This window comes from Sorex araneus, chromosome 8 (genome assembly GCF_027595985.1).
Source record: "Sorex araneus isolate mSorAra2 chromosome 8, mSorAra2.pri, whole genome shotgun sequence".
NCBI lineage: Eukaryota > Metazoa > Chordata > Mammalia > Eulipotyphla > Soricidae > Sorex > Sorex araneus.
The window spans coordinates 602,235-619,528 of NC_073309.1; the positions used below are offsets into that span (position 1 = coordinate 602,235).

Below are 17,294 nucleotides of genomic sequence, written 5' to 3' on the forward strand. Positions count from 1 at the left end.
GTCAGCAAACTGAACTCCTTTATTAAGTGCCAAGGCTGAGCGTGGGGCCGCGCGGCGGTCACTTCACGTGCTCGGCCGCGTGGGACGAGCAGTAGTACTTCTTGTGCGCGATGAAGGTGGACAGGCTGCTGAACCTGATGTTGCACAGGCGGCAGAACCTGTGGCTGCCGTTGGGCACGGGGGTCTGCACGCCCTTGTCCGAGTGCGCGGGGGACGCGGGCGGGCCGGGCCGGGGGCTGCTGTCCGGGGCCGGGGGCTCCCGGCGCTCGGCGGCCCCCGCCTGCGGGCTGTCCCGGGGTGCGGAGGGCGACGGGGTCCGGGCGTCGGCCACGCGCAGCCCGTGCGCCAGGCGGAAGTGCTCGACCAGGTCCCCGCGCACCAGGCCGTTCGGGGGGCAGTAGGGGCAGGCGACGGGCGCGTCCTCGGGGCCGGCGCGCAGGCGCGGCGCGGCGGGGCACGCGAACTTCTTGTGCGCCAGGTAGGCGTCGAGGCTGTGGAAGCTCACGCGGCAGGCCGTGCACTCGTGGTAGTCGGCCAGCGCGGGCAGCGGTTCGGGCGCCGGGCGCCGCGGCCGCTTGCTCAGGTCGATGGGGCCGTCGGCGGCGGGCGGCGGCGGCGAGGCGGGCGGGTCGGGGGCGGGGCCTGCCGCCGCCGGGGCGGGGCCTGCCGCCGGCAGCTCGCCGAGCCGGCGGCGCCGGCGCGTGCGCAGAGGCGGCGCGGCGGGCGCGGGGGTCCCGGGGGCTCCCGCGGGCGCGGGCCGGCGCGGCGGCGGGTCGTGGCGCGAGGCGCAGTAGTAGCGCTTGTGCACCGTGTAGGTCTCGTGGCGGCTGAAGCGGATGTTGCAGGCCTCGCACAGCGTCCGACGGGGGTCGTCGTCCGCCTCGTCCACCCCGCTGCCCGGGCTCGGGCTGCCCTCGCTGCCCCGGGCCGCCGCGTCGGGCTCCGGCGTGGCCGCGCGGCCCGTGTCGTCGTCGCGCGCGGCGGGGCCCGGCGAGACGCGCGGCGCGTCGGGCGGCGGCGCGGGGGGCGCGCGCGCTCGGCGGGCGGGGGGCGCGTCGTCGGGCGCGCGTCGCCCCGAGCAGTACAGGCGCTTGTGCACGTAGAAGTTGTTGACGTTGTTGAAGGTGATGTCGCACTCGAAGCACGTGGCACCCTTGGGGGCCCCCGCGAAGAGGCCGGCCGGCGCGCCCGCGGCGCCCTGCAGGCGGCTGTGCACCAGCTCGGACATCTTGGCCAGGATCTCCGAGGCGGGGGGCGCCGCTCCCGCGTCCACCACGAACTGCGGCAGGAAGAGGGTCCCGGCCGCCAGGCCCAGCTCGCCGGGTCCGGGGCTCGAGCCGGGCGTGGGGCTGGACAGCTCGGCCTTCACCCGGGCCGCGCCGGGGCTGCGCGGGGACGGTGTCCGCGAAGGGGCCGGGGACCCTGGCTCCGCCGCTGGCTCCTCGGCTTCCACCTTGATGGCCCGGGGAGCCAAGGGGATCTCGCTGCTGCCCCCGTTCTGGGGGGCCGCCCTGGCCTCGCCATTGGTGACCTCCGCGGGGGCCTTCCCGTCCGGTCCCGGAGGTGGGGTGGGCGCCTGTCCCCGGTCGGTCGTGGCCAGCACGCCGTGCAGGGCCGCGTGCTGCGGGAAGGTGGCCAGGCCGTCTGCAGGAGAGCGGGGAGCACTCAGGCCGCGGCGGAGGGGCTGGGGGCCCAGGGCCAGCCGCCCGCCGTGTCCCCGCCCCCGCCCGGGGCCCGCAGGCTCACCGAGGGGCAGCTTGGCCGCCGCGTGCCCCGGCCCTGGCGAGAAGGCGTCGGCCTTGGCGCCCGGCTGGCACACCATGTGGTTGGTGACCAGGTGGCTGTAGAGGATGTCCCTCGTGGTGGAGATGAAGCCGCAGCTGTGGCACACACCTGCGGGCGGCTGCGGCATTAATGCCCGGGCGGGAGGGTGCGCGCCCGACACCACCGCCCGCCGGCCCGGCCCGCCTACCGCTCAGCGTGTCCGTGTGCACCCGCAGGTGCCGCTCGCAGTTGGCCTTGGTGGTGAAGGCGGACAGGCAGATGAGACAGGCGAAGGGCCGCTCCCCTGCAACGCGGGGCGCGTGAGGGGGCGGCGGGACCCCGGCAGCGGCCCGCCCCACACCTGCGGCCACGCCCCTGCCCCCACCCGCGCTCACACTGGCATGGCCCCAGGGGTGCGGTGGGCGGGGCCGCGGCCCCCGGACCTGGGGTGGGCGGGGCCGGGGCGGGGCCTCACCGCTGTGGCTGCGCATGTGGATTTCTAGGGAGCTGGCGCTGGGGCAGCTCTTGCGACACTGGGGGAAGGGGCACACGCGTTCATTGGGGTACGTCTCCTTGGGCTTCTCGTCGGCGGCGGCCGTGGCGGGGGTACCGGCGCCCTGGCGGCTCGCGCAGTAGTAGAGGAGGTGGGCCTGCAGGTTCCGCTCGCTCCGGTACCAGATGCCGCAGTCCTTGCAGGGGAAGACGTCTTCTGGGGAAGGGGAGCGGCACAGCCTGAGGGCGCCCCCGTTAGCAGAGGGGCAGCGGGGCACCCATGGGAGGGCCTTAGTCCGGGGAGTGCCTCTCCTGCGACGGGGCGCAGGGAGAAGAGGGGTCAGGTGGAGGCAGTGACCAGGCCTGGACGCCTGGGCCGCTACGGCCCGATTCTTGGCTCGGCTTCCAGCAGCTGTCCTGGGGCCATCTGTTCTCTGCCCCTGCCCATGGAGCTGCCTGGGCTGAGGACTGGGCAGGGGTGTTCGTCCTGGGCTGGGCTATGAGGTGGAACCAGGGGTCCCTGTGACTACAGGGGCTTTGCAGCTGATGCTGTCCATGGGGCCTCATCCCCACACGGGCACCTGCAGACCCTGATCCGGGCCCTGCGGCCTCCCCCCCTGGACACCGACCACCCCTATGCTGCAGACTCCCTCTCCCAGGGCCTCCTGGCCCGTGCGTGTGCGCGGCCAGTGGGCAGCCAGTGGGCTTGTTTCTGACCTTCAAGATCAGTGCAGGGCTGGGGGTCCCACGGCTCCAAGGCCTCGTGACAACGGGGCTGACCCGCTGACCTGTCCCACCATGGTGTCACCAGCACTCAGAAAGACCCCAAGAGTACAGCCAGGCACAGTGACCGTGTGGCCCAGCCACAGCACCAGCTGCACTCAGAAATGAATCAAATGTGTGTGGTGGTCTGGAGCATGGAGTCTGGAGGCTGGAGCAACAGGACGGGAAGGGCACCTGCCGTGTATGTAGCTGACCCGGGTTCAATCCATGGTACCACATATGGTCCCGGACCCCCACCAGGTCAGAGTCCTGAGACACTGGGTGAGGCTCAAAAACAAACACCCAAGAATGAGGGACTCAGCCCTCGGCCTCAGTGCCGAGACCGGTGAAGCCCCTTGGGGCCCCCCCTGACGCTGACAGTGCCTGGACACTGCCCCCACCCCCACTTCCTAACTGGAGCCTGTTCGTCCTGCCCTGTCGCCACGCTGAGTGCTTGGCCTCCGCCGCCCACGTGCCAGGCCCTCGTGTTGGCACGGCTGGGAGACGGGGGCGAGGAGCAGTTGGGTACGCCGGCCGGGGACCCCACCTCCCAGCCCTGGGGCTGCTTCGCTTGTCCCCTCGGGGTCACTCACTGTTGACCACTGCCGTGGCGAGGATGGAGGCCATGCCGGCCTGCTGGGGGAGGAGCTGCACATCGGGGTGCGAGGGTGCCTTCACAGGGAGGCTGGGTTCAGCCAGCAGGAACACTTGCAGCAGGCCGCCTGCGGGCACTGGCCTGGTGAGCCGGCACCACAGAGCCCCATCTGCGGGCAAGGAGAGCGGTGAGGGCGGCCGCCGCCCCCCAGTCCCCGGCACTCGGGACCCTCCCTCCAAGCCAGGGACTTGGAAACAGCCTCTGAGGGGCAGCTGTTCCCGTGGTGGCCTGTAGGGGGCAGCCTCGGCCAGCAAGAGTGGCCAGCAACCTTGGCCTGCCCCCTCCCGGCGGCCTTTCCCCAGACTCCCCCTCTAGAAGGGCCAGGCTGCAAACGCCCCAGGTCCGGGCAGGGCGTCTCTGCGCCAAGGACCCCCAGTTCCCCACCCCCTCCGTGCAGGGGTTAGGCTGGGGCCCGCCAGGGACCAACCCTTCCTGTGGATTTCCACATTGGCTTCAGCGGAGCTGGGCGCCCGGGGCAGCATCTGCAGCCAGCCGGCCTGGTCCTCCTGCAGCTGGGTCAGCACCGGGCCCTGCAGAGAGGGGGTCGGTCCACAGGTGCAGGGCGGCCTCTCCCCGCCCACCAGGCCTGGGGCTTCCCGGGACAGGGTGCAGGGGGCCCTCCGCAGCACGGCCCCACCCCCAGAAGGGTGTGGCTTTGCCTGACACCACTGGGGGAGGGGCTGGAGGGTCCCCCACCCCCTGCAGGGCAGCCCCCAGTTGCAGAGGCCTGGACTCGCCGTCCAGTGGCTCTGCCCCTGCTCCCCTTCACCTGGACTTTGGGGCTGACACAGATATGACCCCTCCTCTGTCCCTATGCTCTGGCAGATTAGGGGGCACACCAACTTGGGTGAGCAGGCTGGGGGCCATGCCCACTCCTGCTGATGTCTCTCCTGCCTGGCCTGGCCGGGCAGAGCCCCAACACTCCTGAGACCTAGCTCCTGGGGGGAGCCAGTGGGTAGGCGGGGGTCCCTGGGGAGCACAACAGGGGGCGGGGGTTCTTTCTGGGAGCACTGGGTAGGTGGGGGCCCCTGGGGGAACACAGCAGGTGGACCAGGTCCCTTCACTGAGCACAGCGGAGGGGGGCGTGGGGCTGCAGCCTGAGGCCGGGGCCATGGCACTCCCTGCCCTGGTGGCTGGCAGCGGGCAGCCCGGCAGCCCTGATGAATATTAATGAGAGCAGAGTGGAGGGATGGCTGTGCCAGGCCCCCAGTGGGTGCTGCCGTGACGATATGAAATCTAATTATTGCTCCCAATATTTCTAAGCCCGCACGCCGAGACTGACAGCCTCCCGCTGGTTTAATGCTTATCGCTCTGCGGCCTGCGTGCTCTCCGCGCGATAAAACGGGCCGCTCTGCTGACGCGGCAGAACCACTGGGTCCCCACCGTCCACCCAGCTCCGTCTGGGGGCCGCTCTCCCTCCCAGCAAAGGCGGCTGGACCTGGCCTGGGCCGGGCCCTCCCACAGGCCTTCCCGTCTCCCCTTCTCCCCCTCTTCCCCCCGGCAGAGGTGTTTCTCTGGGGGCTGCCGAGCTCGCCCCTGCTGGGCTTGGCCACGGGATGCATCAGGGGGTATCCGAAACGCCCCTCCTGGAGAGCGGAGAGCCCCCGCGGCCCAAGTGCCCCTAGGCCAGGCCCAGGGTTCTGGGCGGGTCTCACACCTGCTTCCCTTCAGGGAAGGGCTCCTGGGGCCTCCGGACCCGCCAGCCTAACTCCGGGGTGGGGACGAGGCCCACGAGAGCTGAGCGGGGTTTGGGCCTGCACATCTGCCCCTCCCGGTGACTGCCCCCACGGGGCCCCGGGAACACGACGTCTCTGAGCTTTGGAGTGAGCACTGACATTGGAGGCTAGAGGAAATGAGAAAAGCCTGGAGGGGGTGGGGCTGCAGGGAGGCTGGCGGGGGCAAGGGCAGGGCACCCCTCCCGGCCCTCTCGTGGGTCTCTGGAGCACCGGAGGGGAGCACTACAGACAGAGCTGAGAGCGGCCTAAGGCCCTGGGGGCATTCCCAGCCCTACACTGCAGACAGGGAAACTGAGGCAGAGAGGCGGGGCCTACACCGGGTGCTCATGCTCAGGGCTGCCCCCACCCCCCAGGCAGGCCTGCCCGCAGCTTGGGGTTGCTGAGGGGCCACCACAGGTGCACCCCGGGGGTCCCACCGCGAGAACACCTCCAGCCTGGGGTCCTCAGTGCAGAGGGGGTGGTGACCGGTTGCTGCGTGTCCCCAGAGCCCTACAGCCCAACCCTGCGGCCAGTGCTCACGTGCTGTGGGCCTGCAGCTCAGCCTGACACGCAGGCCTGCTCCCTGCTGCTGTGCTCCCCGTACAGTCCCGCCCGTCCACGCGTCAGTCATGGACATCCCTCCTGCTGCTGGCCACCCCCCAGCCCACAGGCAGGGCCCCCTGGCTCAGCGCCTCTCCACTGGGCGGGGCGGGCCAGCTCGGGGCTGCTGATAGGAACATCTGGGGCTGTGGTGTGGGGGAGCTTGGCAGGCAGGGGAGCCGATAAGGCCGCTGAAACGTTAGCAAAAATATTTAGACAATAAACGGAGTATCGGAAAGGCCCGTATCTCAGGGGATCAATCATCTGGGCCGTGTGTCTGGACACTCGGCGCCAAGGCGAGATAGCGCCTGCCGGGGAGATAAGGGTTAATCGAGGATTTCACTCTGCGGGAGATAAGACCTGGGGGGGTTCACGTGCCCTTGGGTGCCAGCGTTACCCACCGCGTCTCCTGCCCCCTCTTTGAGGGGTGGCCAGGGAGGCTGGGGGGGGGACACTCAGAGCAGCGTGGGGCCAGCCCAGCCCTCGGAGTAAGGGGCGCACCTGGCACCCAGCACCCCTGGGGCCTGTCCAACTAGATCCCGACTCAGGGCACTCGGTCCTGGTTCCTGCACATGGTGGCAGAAGTGTGGCCCCGGCTCCACTCTGCACGGGAGCACTGCAGCAGGGAGCAGGGCTCAGGGCCACTGGTGCCCACCCCACCCAGTGCTGGCTTGAGGCACCTGACAGACCCCTCCACTCCCCACAGAGCCCACAGGGATGGGACCAGAAGGAAGCTGAGGTTCCGCTGCTGCTGTGCTCAGGGTGGAAAACCACCTCATTCCCACCACTTACTCTTGTGTCCCCTAGGCCCACACCACCTCCTCCAGGAAGCCCTCGGGTGCTCCCTTCCTGCCTTCCTGGTCCCAGCACCCAGGTGTCTGTCTCCCAGCAGCCCCCAGACGGCGAGGGCCACGCTCTGGCAGCTGAGGTCAGACCCAGTCCCAGCTAGGGGGCCAAATGATGCCCAGCAGCTGGTAAGTGGACGAGCGGGGTCAAGTCAAGGGCGCCTTACCAGTTCTGACAGCCCAGGGGATGAGGCTCTGCTCTGAATGCTCCCATGGAAAGGACCCCAGGCCAGGCCCTCAGCCAGGCTGCTCCGTGCCCGCACACACTTCTGCCCATCCTGCAGTACCAACTCCAGCTCATCTGCAGGGAGAGGCGAGGCATGAGGAGGGTCCCAGAGAAGGCAGGGCTGCAGGGGAGGGGGGCCACAGAGGAGAGGAAGGAGGGAGGAGGACTGCAGGGGAGAGGCGGGGAGGGAGAGTCTTGGTGACACACAATGGCCTGTGCTTAGGTTCAGGACCAAGGCCGGTCCTCCTGGCCAGAGCTCTGGGGTACATGGGGTGCTGCAGGTCGGCAGGGCCGCATGTGGCCCCCAGGGGCCCCACAGGTGCACAGAGCCCTGGGGCACAATGACAGCCCCTCAGGCCCCGCTCTGCAGCCCCGGTGTGAGCAAGGGCACCTCGCCCAGGGGTCGCCCCACCACCCCTTCCCACAGGAACAGGGGCTGTGTGGGGACCCGCTGTGCTGTGGGCGGGGTCTGAAGCCCAGCGCGAAGGCCAGCTCCTCGTGGAGGTGGGCTATTCCAACCGTCGTCTAGGTTTCCTTGGGGGGGCCCACCAGGTGGGGCTCAGGGGACACGCATGCCTGGAACCAGGGCCTCACACAGAGCAGCTGTGTTCATTTTGGGGCCATACCCGGCAGTGCTTGGTGTTACTCCTGGCTCTGTGCTCGGGGATCACTCCTGGTGGTGTTCAGGGACCATATGAGACGCCAGGGGTGGGATCCAGGTCGGCCATGTGCAAGGCAAGTGTACCTGCTGCACTGTCTCCCTGGCCCCTCCACATGGCAGGTTTGCTGCCGCAAGAGCCACTGCGGGGGCCCCATTTGTATTTGAAGGTCTCAAGGCAGCACTGGCCTGCAGGCCAGTCTCACCTGGTCCCTGCCTTCCCGCCTCCTAGGCCACGCCCGCCGCGGCAGGAGGCGGGGCCTCCAGGCCACACCCCTTTGGGCTGGGGCGGGGCCTCCTGGGCCACACCTCCTGCCAAGACCGGTGGCAGGGGGGGCGGCCCTCCCTGCCTCCGTGTCACCTGGCACCCCTGGCACCCGGGACCTTGGAGACCTCACGTGGCCTGGCCCAGTCCCGGGTGAGCAATGCAAAGCCCCACTTCCTGGAGCCCCGATGGGCAGGCTGTGGCCTTAATGGGCCGATTATCAGATAACTGCCTGGCTAATGGTGGAGATAAGGTGTAAATACGCCCCGGAGGCCGGGCTAGAACGTTCTCACTGGGCCCTTGTCTTCCCCGGTAGATAAGGTGGCAGGGGACCAGGACAGGCTGGGAGGCCGGCGCCCCTTTATCAGCCCACGGAGAGGGGCAGAGGCGGGCTCCACGGTGTGGTGACCTGCCTCTACGGGCCTCTCTGCCAGCAGCTCACAGACGGGCCGGGAGGGCGGGCCCACCGCACCTCACCTGCTGGGCAGGGCCTGCAGCTGTCCAAGGTCCCAAAGGAAAGGGGAGCCGCGAGGTGGTGCCCGGCCTCCAGACCCTGCGCTGGACACGGCCTCAGAGAAGCCTGGCTCACGCAGCTGCCTGCGCCTGCAGGCAGGGAGGGACCCGGCGCCTGGCTCAGCTGCAGCCACCCAGGCGGCCTCGGCGGCAGGAGGTCCCCCAAGCTGCCGCCTTGTGCCACCTTCAGCGGGGGTCCCAGCGGGTGCTTCCCGGCAGCCACACCATCATGGGGTATCACGCACTGCCAGATCTGACTCCCGAAAACGGCGTGCTCAGGCCCTGAATCAGCTCAGCCGAGCACGAAGCGGGGGCTGGCCTGGGACATGCATCAGCAGGTCCCCCACAGTGTGTGGCTATTGGGGTCCCGCGTGGGCGCAGAAGCCTCATGCACCCCCCAGTTCCCGCCAGCCCCTAGTGGGGGTGTCTGCCGAGCACTGACTGAGGCCCTGGGCCAACCGAGAGTCCCACGGGGGAGCCTGCGGGCTGCGTGCCAGAGGGGTGCCCAGCGAGGGGCACGCGGGAAGAGACGGTTATTCAGACAGCCTCGAGCACTGGAGGCCTGGGCAACGGCCAGCCTCCTGCCACACGGCGGGGGCCCACAGCCGCACGCAGAGCTGGCAACCAGCTCCCCTTCGGGACCGGGGGCCCTGGGCAGGCCAGTCCTCCCACAACCACACCCCCAGCAGCGGGGCCACTGCACCCTGACCAGGCCCTCTGTCCGGCCCAGAGAAGGGCCAGGCCACCAGCCCGGAGCCCCTGGTTCCCGCCGGCGCTTGCCCTGTGGGTACTCCACATGTGAGGGAGAGGGCGGGCGGGGGCAGGCCGGCAAGGCCAGGGGGAGACTGCCCCCCGCTGCCCCCAGGCTCGCCCAGACCCAGCCGAGACAGGCTGCCCTGCGCTGGCAAACAACGCACACGCGTTACTTCAAGAACAAACATGGACGTCAGATTCAATTTTGTCCCCAAGAACATGGAAAGAACCAGAGAAATTCAGCCTCTGCATGCTTACGGGGCGGGAAAGGCTCATCTTCGGCCCTCGGTGGGCAGCACCCAGGGGACAGAGTCCAGCTGCCCTGGGCCTCAGTTTCCCAGCTGAGCTGCTGGGTCACTGTGATCTGGTCCCTTGTAGCCACCTCACAGAGCCTGGCTGCTGGACCCTCCCGGCTGCCCAGGGCGCCTTCACAGCCACAATAAAGATAAGGGGGGCCGTACTCCCCACCGGCCCTCAGCAACGTCCCCCAGCTGCCGCCCACAGGGCAGGTCTCCAGGCCCACGTGAACTTGGGGTCCCTCCTGCATATTGCTCACAGGCCATCTGCAGTTGACCAGAGGCCCCTGCGCCTGTGGGTGCCCACCGGTTCACTGCACCCCCACTTATCTGGGCGGCCCCACCCGTGGCTCCCAGGACCAGCTGCTGGGCTTTGCGGCTTTGTCGGGGCCTTATCTCGGGATCTGGCTGTTTGCCTTTGATAGAGCCACAGAGAGGGAAAGGAGGAGGGAGCCGAGATGCCGGCCCGTGTGGGCCCCACCCTGCAGGCTTCTAGAAGTCTCCCTGGGCGCCCAAAGGGGTCGCTGGGACAGTGTGGACAGACAGCAGCCCCCCTCCTCTCACGCCTGGCCCTCCTTGGAGCAGGTGGGCAGAGGGGCACGGAGGCCACGGGACGCTACCGCATGGACCGTGTGGTGCTGGGGGTCAGATCCAGGGGCCCTGCAGCCTCCGCCACCTTCTGGCACGGACGAGGACCCCCCAGCAGTCACACACCCCGGGAGCGGCCGTCCCTGCCCCAGCTACCAGCTGCCACCCCGGCCAGCCGGGCACCCTCGAGATGCCCAGTGCCTCAGGGCATGTCCATGCGACTTGGGTCTCAGTGCAGGAGGCCAGAGTTGTGGAACACTGGCCACTGGGGTGTCCCCTGGGTTAAAGAAGCCACATCTGGAAACAAGAGGCCGTGCCTGGTGCAGCCTGGTTGGGACCCGGGGCCAGAACCTTCCCCACCACTGGGCTGGGGCGGTGAACTCCAGGGGCCAGAGTTAAGGGAATGTGACTAGTGATGAGCTGGGAGGGTGGGGGCTCATTGTCCCTGCTCTCTGCCAGAGGAGGGGCGAGGCTCAGGCTGTCTCACTGCCAGGTAGTCCTGGAGCTCGGTTCAAGCCCGCTGGAGGCAAAGCTGTCACCCTGAACTGGGCCAGAACCTTCATACAAGGGAGTTGGACAGCACCCCACACAGGCACAACACCCACAGGACCGCCTGATGCAGGGCACAAAACCCACAGGGGACACCTGACGCAGGGCACAACACCCACAGGGGACACCTGACGCAGGGCACACCACCCACAGGGGACAAATGACACAGGGCACAACACCCACAGGACCGCCTGACGCAGGGCACAAAACCCACAGGGGACACCTGACGCAGGGCACAACACCCACAGGGGACACCTGACGCAGGGCACAACACCCACAGGGGACACCTGACGCAGGGCACAACACCCACAGGGGACACCTGACGCAGGGCACAACACCCACAGGGGACACCTGACGCAGGGCACAACACCCACAGGGGACACCTGACGCAGGGCACAACACCCACAGGGGACACCTGACGCAGGGCACAACACCCACAGGGGACACCTGACGCAGGGCACAACACCCACAGGGGACATCTGACGCAGGGCACAACACCCACAGGGGACACCTGACGCAGGGCACACCACCCACAGGGGACAAATGACACAGGGCACAACACCCACAGGATCGCCTGACACAGGGCACAAAACCCACAGGGGACACCTGACGCAGGGCACAACACCCACAGGGGACACCTGACGCAGGGCACAACACCCACAGGGGACACCTGACGCAGGGCACAACACCCACAGGGGACACCTGACGCAGGGCACAACACCCACAGGGGACATCTAACGCAGGGCACAACACCCACAGGACCGCCTTGACACAGGGCACAACATCCACAGGACCGCCTGACACAGGGCACAACACCCACAGGGGACACCTGACACAGGGCACAATACCCACAGGGGACATCTGACGCAGGGCACAACACCCACAGGACCGCCTTGACACAGGGCACAACATCCACAGGACCGCCTGACACAGGGCACAACACCCACAGGGGACACCTGACGCAGGGCACAACACCCACAGGGGACACCTGACGCAGGGCACAACACCCACAGGGGACACCTGACGCAGGGCACAACACCCACAGGACCGCCTGACGCAGGGCACAACAGCCACAGGGAACACCTGACGCAGGGCACAACAGCCACAGGGGACACCTGACGCAGGGCACAACACCCACAGGGGACACCTGACGCAGGGCACAACACCCACAGGGGACAAATGACACAGGGCACAACACCCACAGGGGACACCTGACGCAGGGCACAACACCCACAGGGGACACCTGACGCAGGGCACAACACCCACAGGGGACAAATGACACAGGGCACAACACCCACAGGGGACACCTGACACAGGGCACAACACCCACAGGACCGCCTGACACAGGGCACAACACCCACAGGGGACACCTGACGCAGGGCCCAACACCCACAGGACCGCCTGACACAGGGCACAACACCCACAGGGGACACCTGACGCAGGGCACAACACCCACAGGGGACACCTGACGCAGGGCACAACACCCACAGGGGACACCTGACGCAGGGCACAACACCCACAGGGGACACCTGACGCAGGGCACAACACCCACAGGGGACACCTGACGCAGGGCACAACACCCACAGGGGACACCTGACGCAGGGCACAACACCCACAGGGGACAAATGACACAGGGCACAACACCCACAGGGGACACCTGACACAGGGCACAACACCCACAGGACCGCCTGACACAGGGCACAACACCCACAGGGGACACCTGACGCAGGGCACAACACCCACAGGACCGCCTGACACAGGGCACAACACCCACAGGGGACACCTGACGCAGGGCACAACACCCACAGGACCGCCTGACGCAAGGCACAACACCCACAGGGAGCGCCTGACACAGGCCCAACGTCACAGGCAGAGCCTGACAGGTCAATGCCACGGGGAGCGTGGGGCTCAGACGGCACCTGGAGGTAAGGCCCACCTTGTGGTTGTCATCTCATGCCCTGGCGCCCGGACACAGGGCGTGGGATGAAGAGGGCCCAGGGTGCCCCCCCATGTGCTCCTGGCCTCTCGGGCCGGTGGGCAGGGCCTCGACCTCAGGGGTCGCCTCCTGACTTGCCCCTAAAGACCTCTGCTTCTGGGGCCGGGGTCAGCCCAGCAGCCTGAGACCTGGGGCAGCTGGCTCTGCTGGCGCCCACCCGCACCGGGCGACAGAGGGGCACTTCCAGGCCAGCCCCCGCGCGCTGCCCCGCCCGCCAGCTGGGGCCTGTGCGGGGCCTATCACCCGAGCATCGCGGGATATTGATTTTTTAACACAGAACAGCCCGTCTTTATCAGCTGAACCCTGGCCCCAGCTAATGGTGCAGCCGCAGGGCGGGGCCCCAAGGCCACCCCAGACGGGGGGGTGTGGGGGCACCTGCAGGCCTGGAGGGGGCACCTTGGTCCCAGCTGACCCAGTGGGGGGTGGGGGGGCCAGAACCACCTTCCCGAGCACTGTTCAGTCTGTCTGGAGGGAGCCGGGATGGGGACAAGTGGCGGGGTCCTGGCCCAGAACGGGGGCGCCCTGAGCAACCCGGGCCAACCTAGACCCTTCCAGAAAGACACCTGACCCCTTCCCCTCCCCCCTCCCCTGGGAGCCCCCAGCCCACTCTGTGACCCAACACAGACCAACAACCCGAGGCTCCCGAGGGAAGGGGTGAGTCAGAGGGAGCCTGACGTGGAGTCCCCAGGCCAGCTCAGCCCCCCCATCAGTAGGGGGCAGGTGGGAAGATGGCGGGGCTGAAGGCAGCAGGTGGCAGGATGGGGTGGGGGGGTGTGGGGGGGGCTTGGCCTGATGACTCTGCTCGCTCCCACAGCTGAGGCCGTGCCAGGCCCCCACCGACCCCCCAAACTCGCCCCGTCCCACACTCTGGGCTCCGGCGGTTTCTCCCGCCTTGGGGCTCCAAGAGCCCTGGGGGGGAGTTCAGGGGACGAGACTTGGCAGAACCACCCACAGACTGTGGACCAGCGCCCACGAGCTTCTCCAGAACCATGAAGGCCGCAGGGCCCAGGAGACCCCTCCCACAGGAGCCCCACCGGATCACACCTCGGGCCTCCCCGGGTGGGCAGGATATGACCAGCCCCGAGCCAGGCAGCCCCTTTGTCCCATCTCCGGGACGATCTTATCAACGGCGGCCACCGCCACAGTAATGGAAAAAGCACAGTGAGGAAATCAAAAGTCACGAACAAAGATAGAGAAATAAGGAATAAATGGGGCCTGGCGCGTACGGGGGGCTGCGGGGGGGAAGGGCAGGGGCCCCGCATGGGCCCGAGCATGGCCACGGCCTGGCCTGGGGGTCAGGCAGGAGGGGCCAGGCAGGAAGGCAGCACGGGCTGAACCGGCCCCGAACAGGCTGCCTCCCGCCGCCCTGAGCAGGCCAGGGAGGGCGCCGCGGGCAGCAGAGGGCCCTGCGGGGGCGAGTCCCCAGAAACAGCCCCCAGCACCTCCCAAGTCCGGCACCAGTGGCAGGACCGACACCGTGGCAGTGCACCAGCAGCACCGCGGCTGCGCCAGCGGCAGGCGGGACGGCACGGTGACGCGGGCGGCCGTGAGTGACAGGGCTGCCGGGGCGGCGGGCGGGGCGGGCAGGCTCCCGGGCACAGACCAGGCAGGCAGGAAGCGGGCTGAGGGCGGGGAGGAAGCGTGGAGCAGGCCGCCCGAGATAGGCGCCCCGGCCGCACGGCCGCGCCCGGAAGGTGCTGAGGTCAGCGGTCGCGGGGCGGGCGGCCAGGCCGGGTCGCCTCCTGCCACCAGGACGGCTGGGACCCGGGCCAGGCGCAGTCCTGGCTGCCGTGGGCCTCGAGTGGTGTCCGGGCCGGAGGGAGGCGCGTGGCCGCACCTGGGCTCCCCACGGCCGTCCACGTGCCCCATGCGACAGTCACACTCCAGTGCGGCCTCGACGCGGCATCGGGGGCCCTTCCTCTGGCCCGGCGTTGTCCGTGGTGTGGGACGCCGAGGGGCGCAGCGAGGCCCCTGCCCTCAGGCCCTTGGTCAGAAGGTGGGGGTCAGAGCAAGGAGGGGCCTTGCCGGAGCCCGCGGGCAGGGCCGAGGCAGCGTCTGTGGGGTCAGCCCGAGAGGTGCCCTCTGCCCGCCAGCGGGACAAGGCCGCAACCTCCTCTGAGCTCTGCCTCCAGCTGCCTCGGTCACACCCAGTGTCCGGCTCTCGCCTGGCAGCAGCTGGGGACCCTGACTTCTCTCCAGCCCCCATGGCTCGTCCGCCAGGCCCACCGCTGCCCGCCCCCTTCCCACTCGGGCCTCTGTGCCGCTCAGCCCCAGCTGACCAGGGGCGGGGAAGGCGGGCTCGGCTGCACGGGGACTGGGCTTCGGGGGTCTTGGAGGGGTCAGGAACAGGGTCCCATGTCTGGCCCCTGGAGATGACCTCGGACTAGCCCTGTCCGGCCCCTCCCTGAGGCAAGCAGGGGGCTGGAGCAGCCAGTGGGTCAGCCCAGCTCTCCTGCCCACCCACGGCCACCCAGAGGGGTCCCCGCCCCCTGCTCTGCCCCCAGCCATGTGGGCCCAGAACCCGAGCTGCACTTGGGGTAGCCCCGGGGGCTGCCCTGGCCCCGACACCCTGCCCTCCTTCTGTTGACCTGCCCGGCCCGGGAGGACGCTGCAGACAGAGGCCTGAGCACCCAGCCAGCGCGGCACTCGCACTTGAGTGCTCAGGGATCGGGGTGCAGGGCGCCCCGTGAGCTGCGTCCTGAGGCCAGACCGCTCACTCTGCTCGCCCCGGGGCACTGCTGCCCTGCCCTGCCCTGCCCTGCCAGAGGTCTGGGAAGTCACTCAGAGTCACTGGGAGGCACCACGCTGGCCAGGACTGCCCACGGCCCAGCGTCCACTCACTGAGGGACCTCAGGCCCTCACCATCTGTCCTGCAGGGCGTGGGGGGACACCTCGAGACTCGGTGCAGAGCCTGCCCCCCCTGGCGGGGCTCAGGCCCCCTCTGCACCCTCCACCCTGCCCAGGGACCGCCGGCCACCGCCCAGCAGCCACTGCAGCTGAGCCCAGTGCTCCTGAAAACCAGGCAGCACTGGCCGCGCCCCACACCACGCCCTGCCATGCCCGCACCCCGAGCTCCCTCCCTGGGAGCCATGGCCAGCAGGGGACAGCAGGCAGACCCGGGGCTGCCCCTCATGCAAGAATGGGACAGGGGGCATTCGCCGTGCCCGGCGGGGCCCCCACTGCACCCGCCACACCTAAGAGCCAGTCTGATGACGGAGGGGGGCTCTGCGGGAACTAAGGCCCGGCCCCTGCAGACCGGCGGGGCCAGCTGCCTGTGGGTCAGTGGGCAGCGCGGGCACGGCAGCCGCGCAGTGAGATAAGGCCCGCGGCGGCCTCCGCTTCCCGGGCTGATAGAGGGTGGCCTGCCGGGGGCTGATACGGCGGCCCGCGGCGGTTGGCTAGCGGCCTCGTGCCCACCGCACAGGAGCTGGTATCTGTGGGTGCCGACAGGCCCTGGTCCCCCCAGCCCCAAACCACAGTGCGGGCGGCCACAGGGGCCCCTGCGCCGGGGCCGGCCCTGCCCGTGAGACGGGGTAAGGATGGCGGCAGTGCAGGGAGTTGGGCTCCGCTGGACGGGACACCGCGGCCTGTGCCCACGGGGACGTCGCACAAGCTGGCACCCTCGTCCAGTGCTCCCTCCGGCTGGGGCCACACCCCACGGCCTAGCACCCACAAGGGACCTGGCTCTGTCATGAGTGCTTGACCCGTGTCCCTGGGGCACCCGTGGACAGCGGCCCCCCTTGGGTAGCGTCGTGCGGCCAGTGCCAAGTCCCCGTGAGGGAGGCAGAGGTGACCCAGGCGGCTGGGGGCGGGCGGTGCCGGGACGGCGTCCGCGTGAGGGCCCCAGACATGGACACGCAGGGAGGTGCTGGCCGAGCACGTGGCCGCCAGGAGCCCTGGGCATGTGACACGAGCCCGCCTGCGCCCGCGGGGCCGCCACCCCCACCCAGCGGGAGCCCTGGAGACAGGGCCTGGCCCACAGGGGTGCCGTGGGCCCCGTGTGACCACGCCCACAGCCGCTGCGCTGTCCCCAGGCTCCCAAACGCCCAGCTCCTGGGCGCGAGTTACTGATGAGAAGGGATGAGCAGCAGGGAGGGCAGAGGTCACCCGAGACCTGGCCGGGGACTGGGTGGTGATGAGCCAGGAGCAACCTCAGACTCTCCCAGGGTCCCAGCTGGGTCCCTCCCCCCGTGCAGCTCCAGCCCGGTCCTACAGGCCCACCTCCTCTGGGGTGCCCACCAGGAATGCTTCTTTGGCTCAGCTCAGGCCGGAGAGCCAGCCCCTCCCTGGAGTCCCCGAGCCGCACAGGCCGCAGTACCTGGGCCGCTCCAGCTGGGGGCGCCCTGCTGCTCCTCTGGAAGCTCCTTGGTCTCTGGCTCTGTGCCTCCAGGGATCCCGGGGGGCGGGGTCTGGGGCTCTGCACCTGCACGGAGGGAGGGAAACTCGTGAGGGCCAGCCCTTCTCTGCCGCAGACACCCCACCCAGGCCGGTGCTAACGGGGCCCGGCTCCCCACGCCCACCGGACTCTCAAACCCGCACCCCGCGTCCGCTGCGGTGGCGATCGTTACGTTCCGGCCGCCGGTACTGATTAAGGCGCGGGCCAGGCCCCCGGACACG

At 69.3% G+C, this 17,294-nt stretch overlaps 1 protein-coding gene across 2 annotated transcripts in view; it reads right to left on the reverse strand.

Annotated features, from left to right (window-relative positions):
• Positions 1 to 17,294, reverse strand: part of ZFPM1 (zinc finger protein, FOG family member 1) — a 32,954-nt gene continuing 15,660 nt past the window's right edge. For both annotated transcript variants that reach the window (XM_055145647.1, XM_055145646.1), the window contains exons 3-10: positions 16,996 to 17,100; positions 7,001 to 7,134; positions 4,101 to 4,203; positions 3,612 to 3,782; positions 2,240 to 2,473; positions 1,973 to 2,068; positions 1,747 to 1,893; positions 1 to 1,644 (exon numbers count right to left, since the gene is read on the reverse strand). In XM_055145647.1, the coding sequence (XP_055001622.1) occupies positions 59 to 1,644; positions 1,747 to 1,893; positions 1,973 to 2,068; positions 2,240 to 2,473; positions 3,612 to 3,782; positions 4,101 to 4,203; positions 7,001 to 7,134; positions 16,996 to 17,100 (2,576 nt within the window). In that variant the 3' untranslated portion in view covers positions 1 to 58. The remainder of the gene's footprint in view (positions 1,645 to 1,746; positions 1,894 to 1,972; positions 2,069 to 2,239; positions 2,474 to 3,611; positions 3,783 to 4,100; positions 4,204 to 7,000; positions 7,135 to 16,995; positions 17,101 to 17,294) is intronic.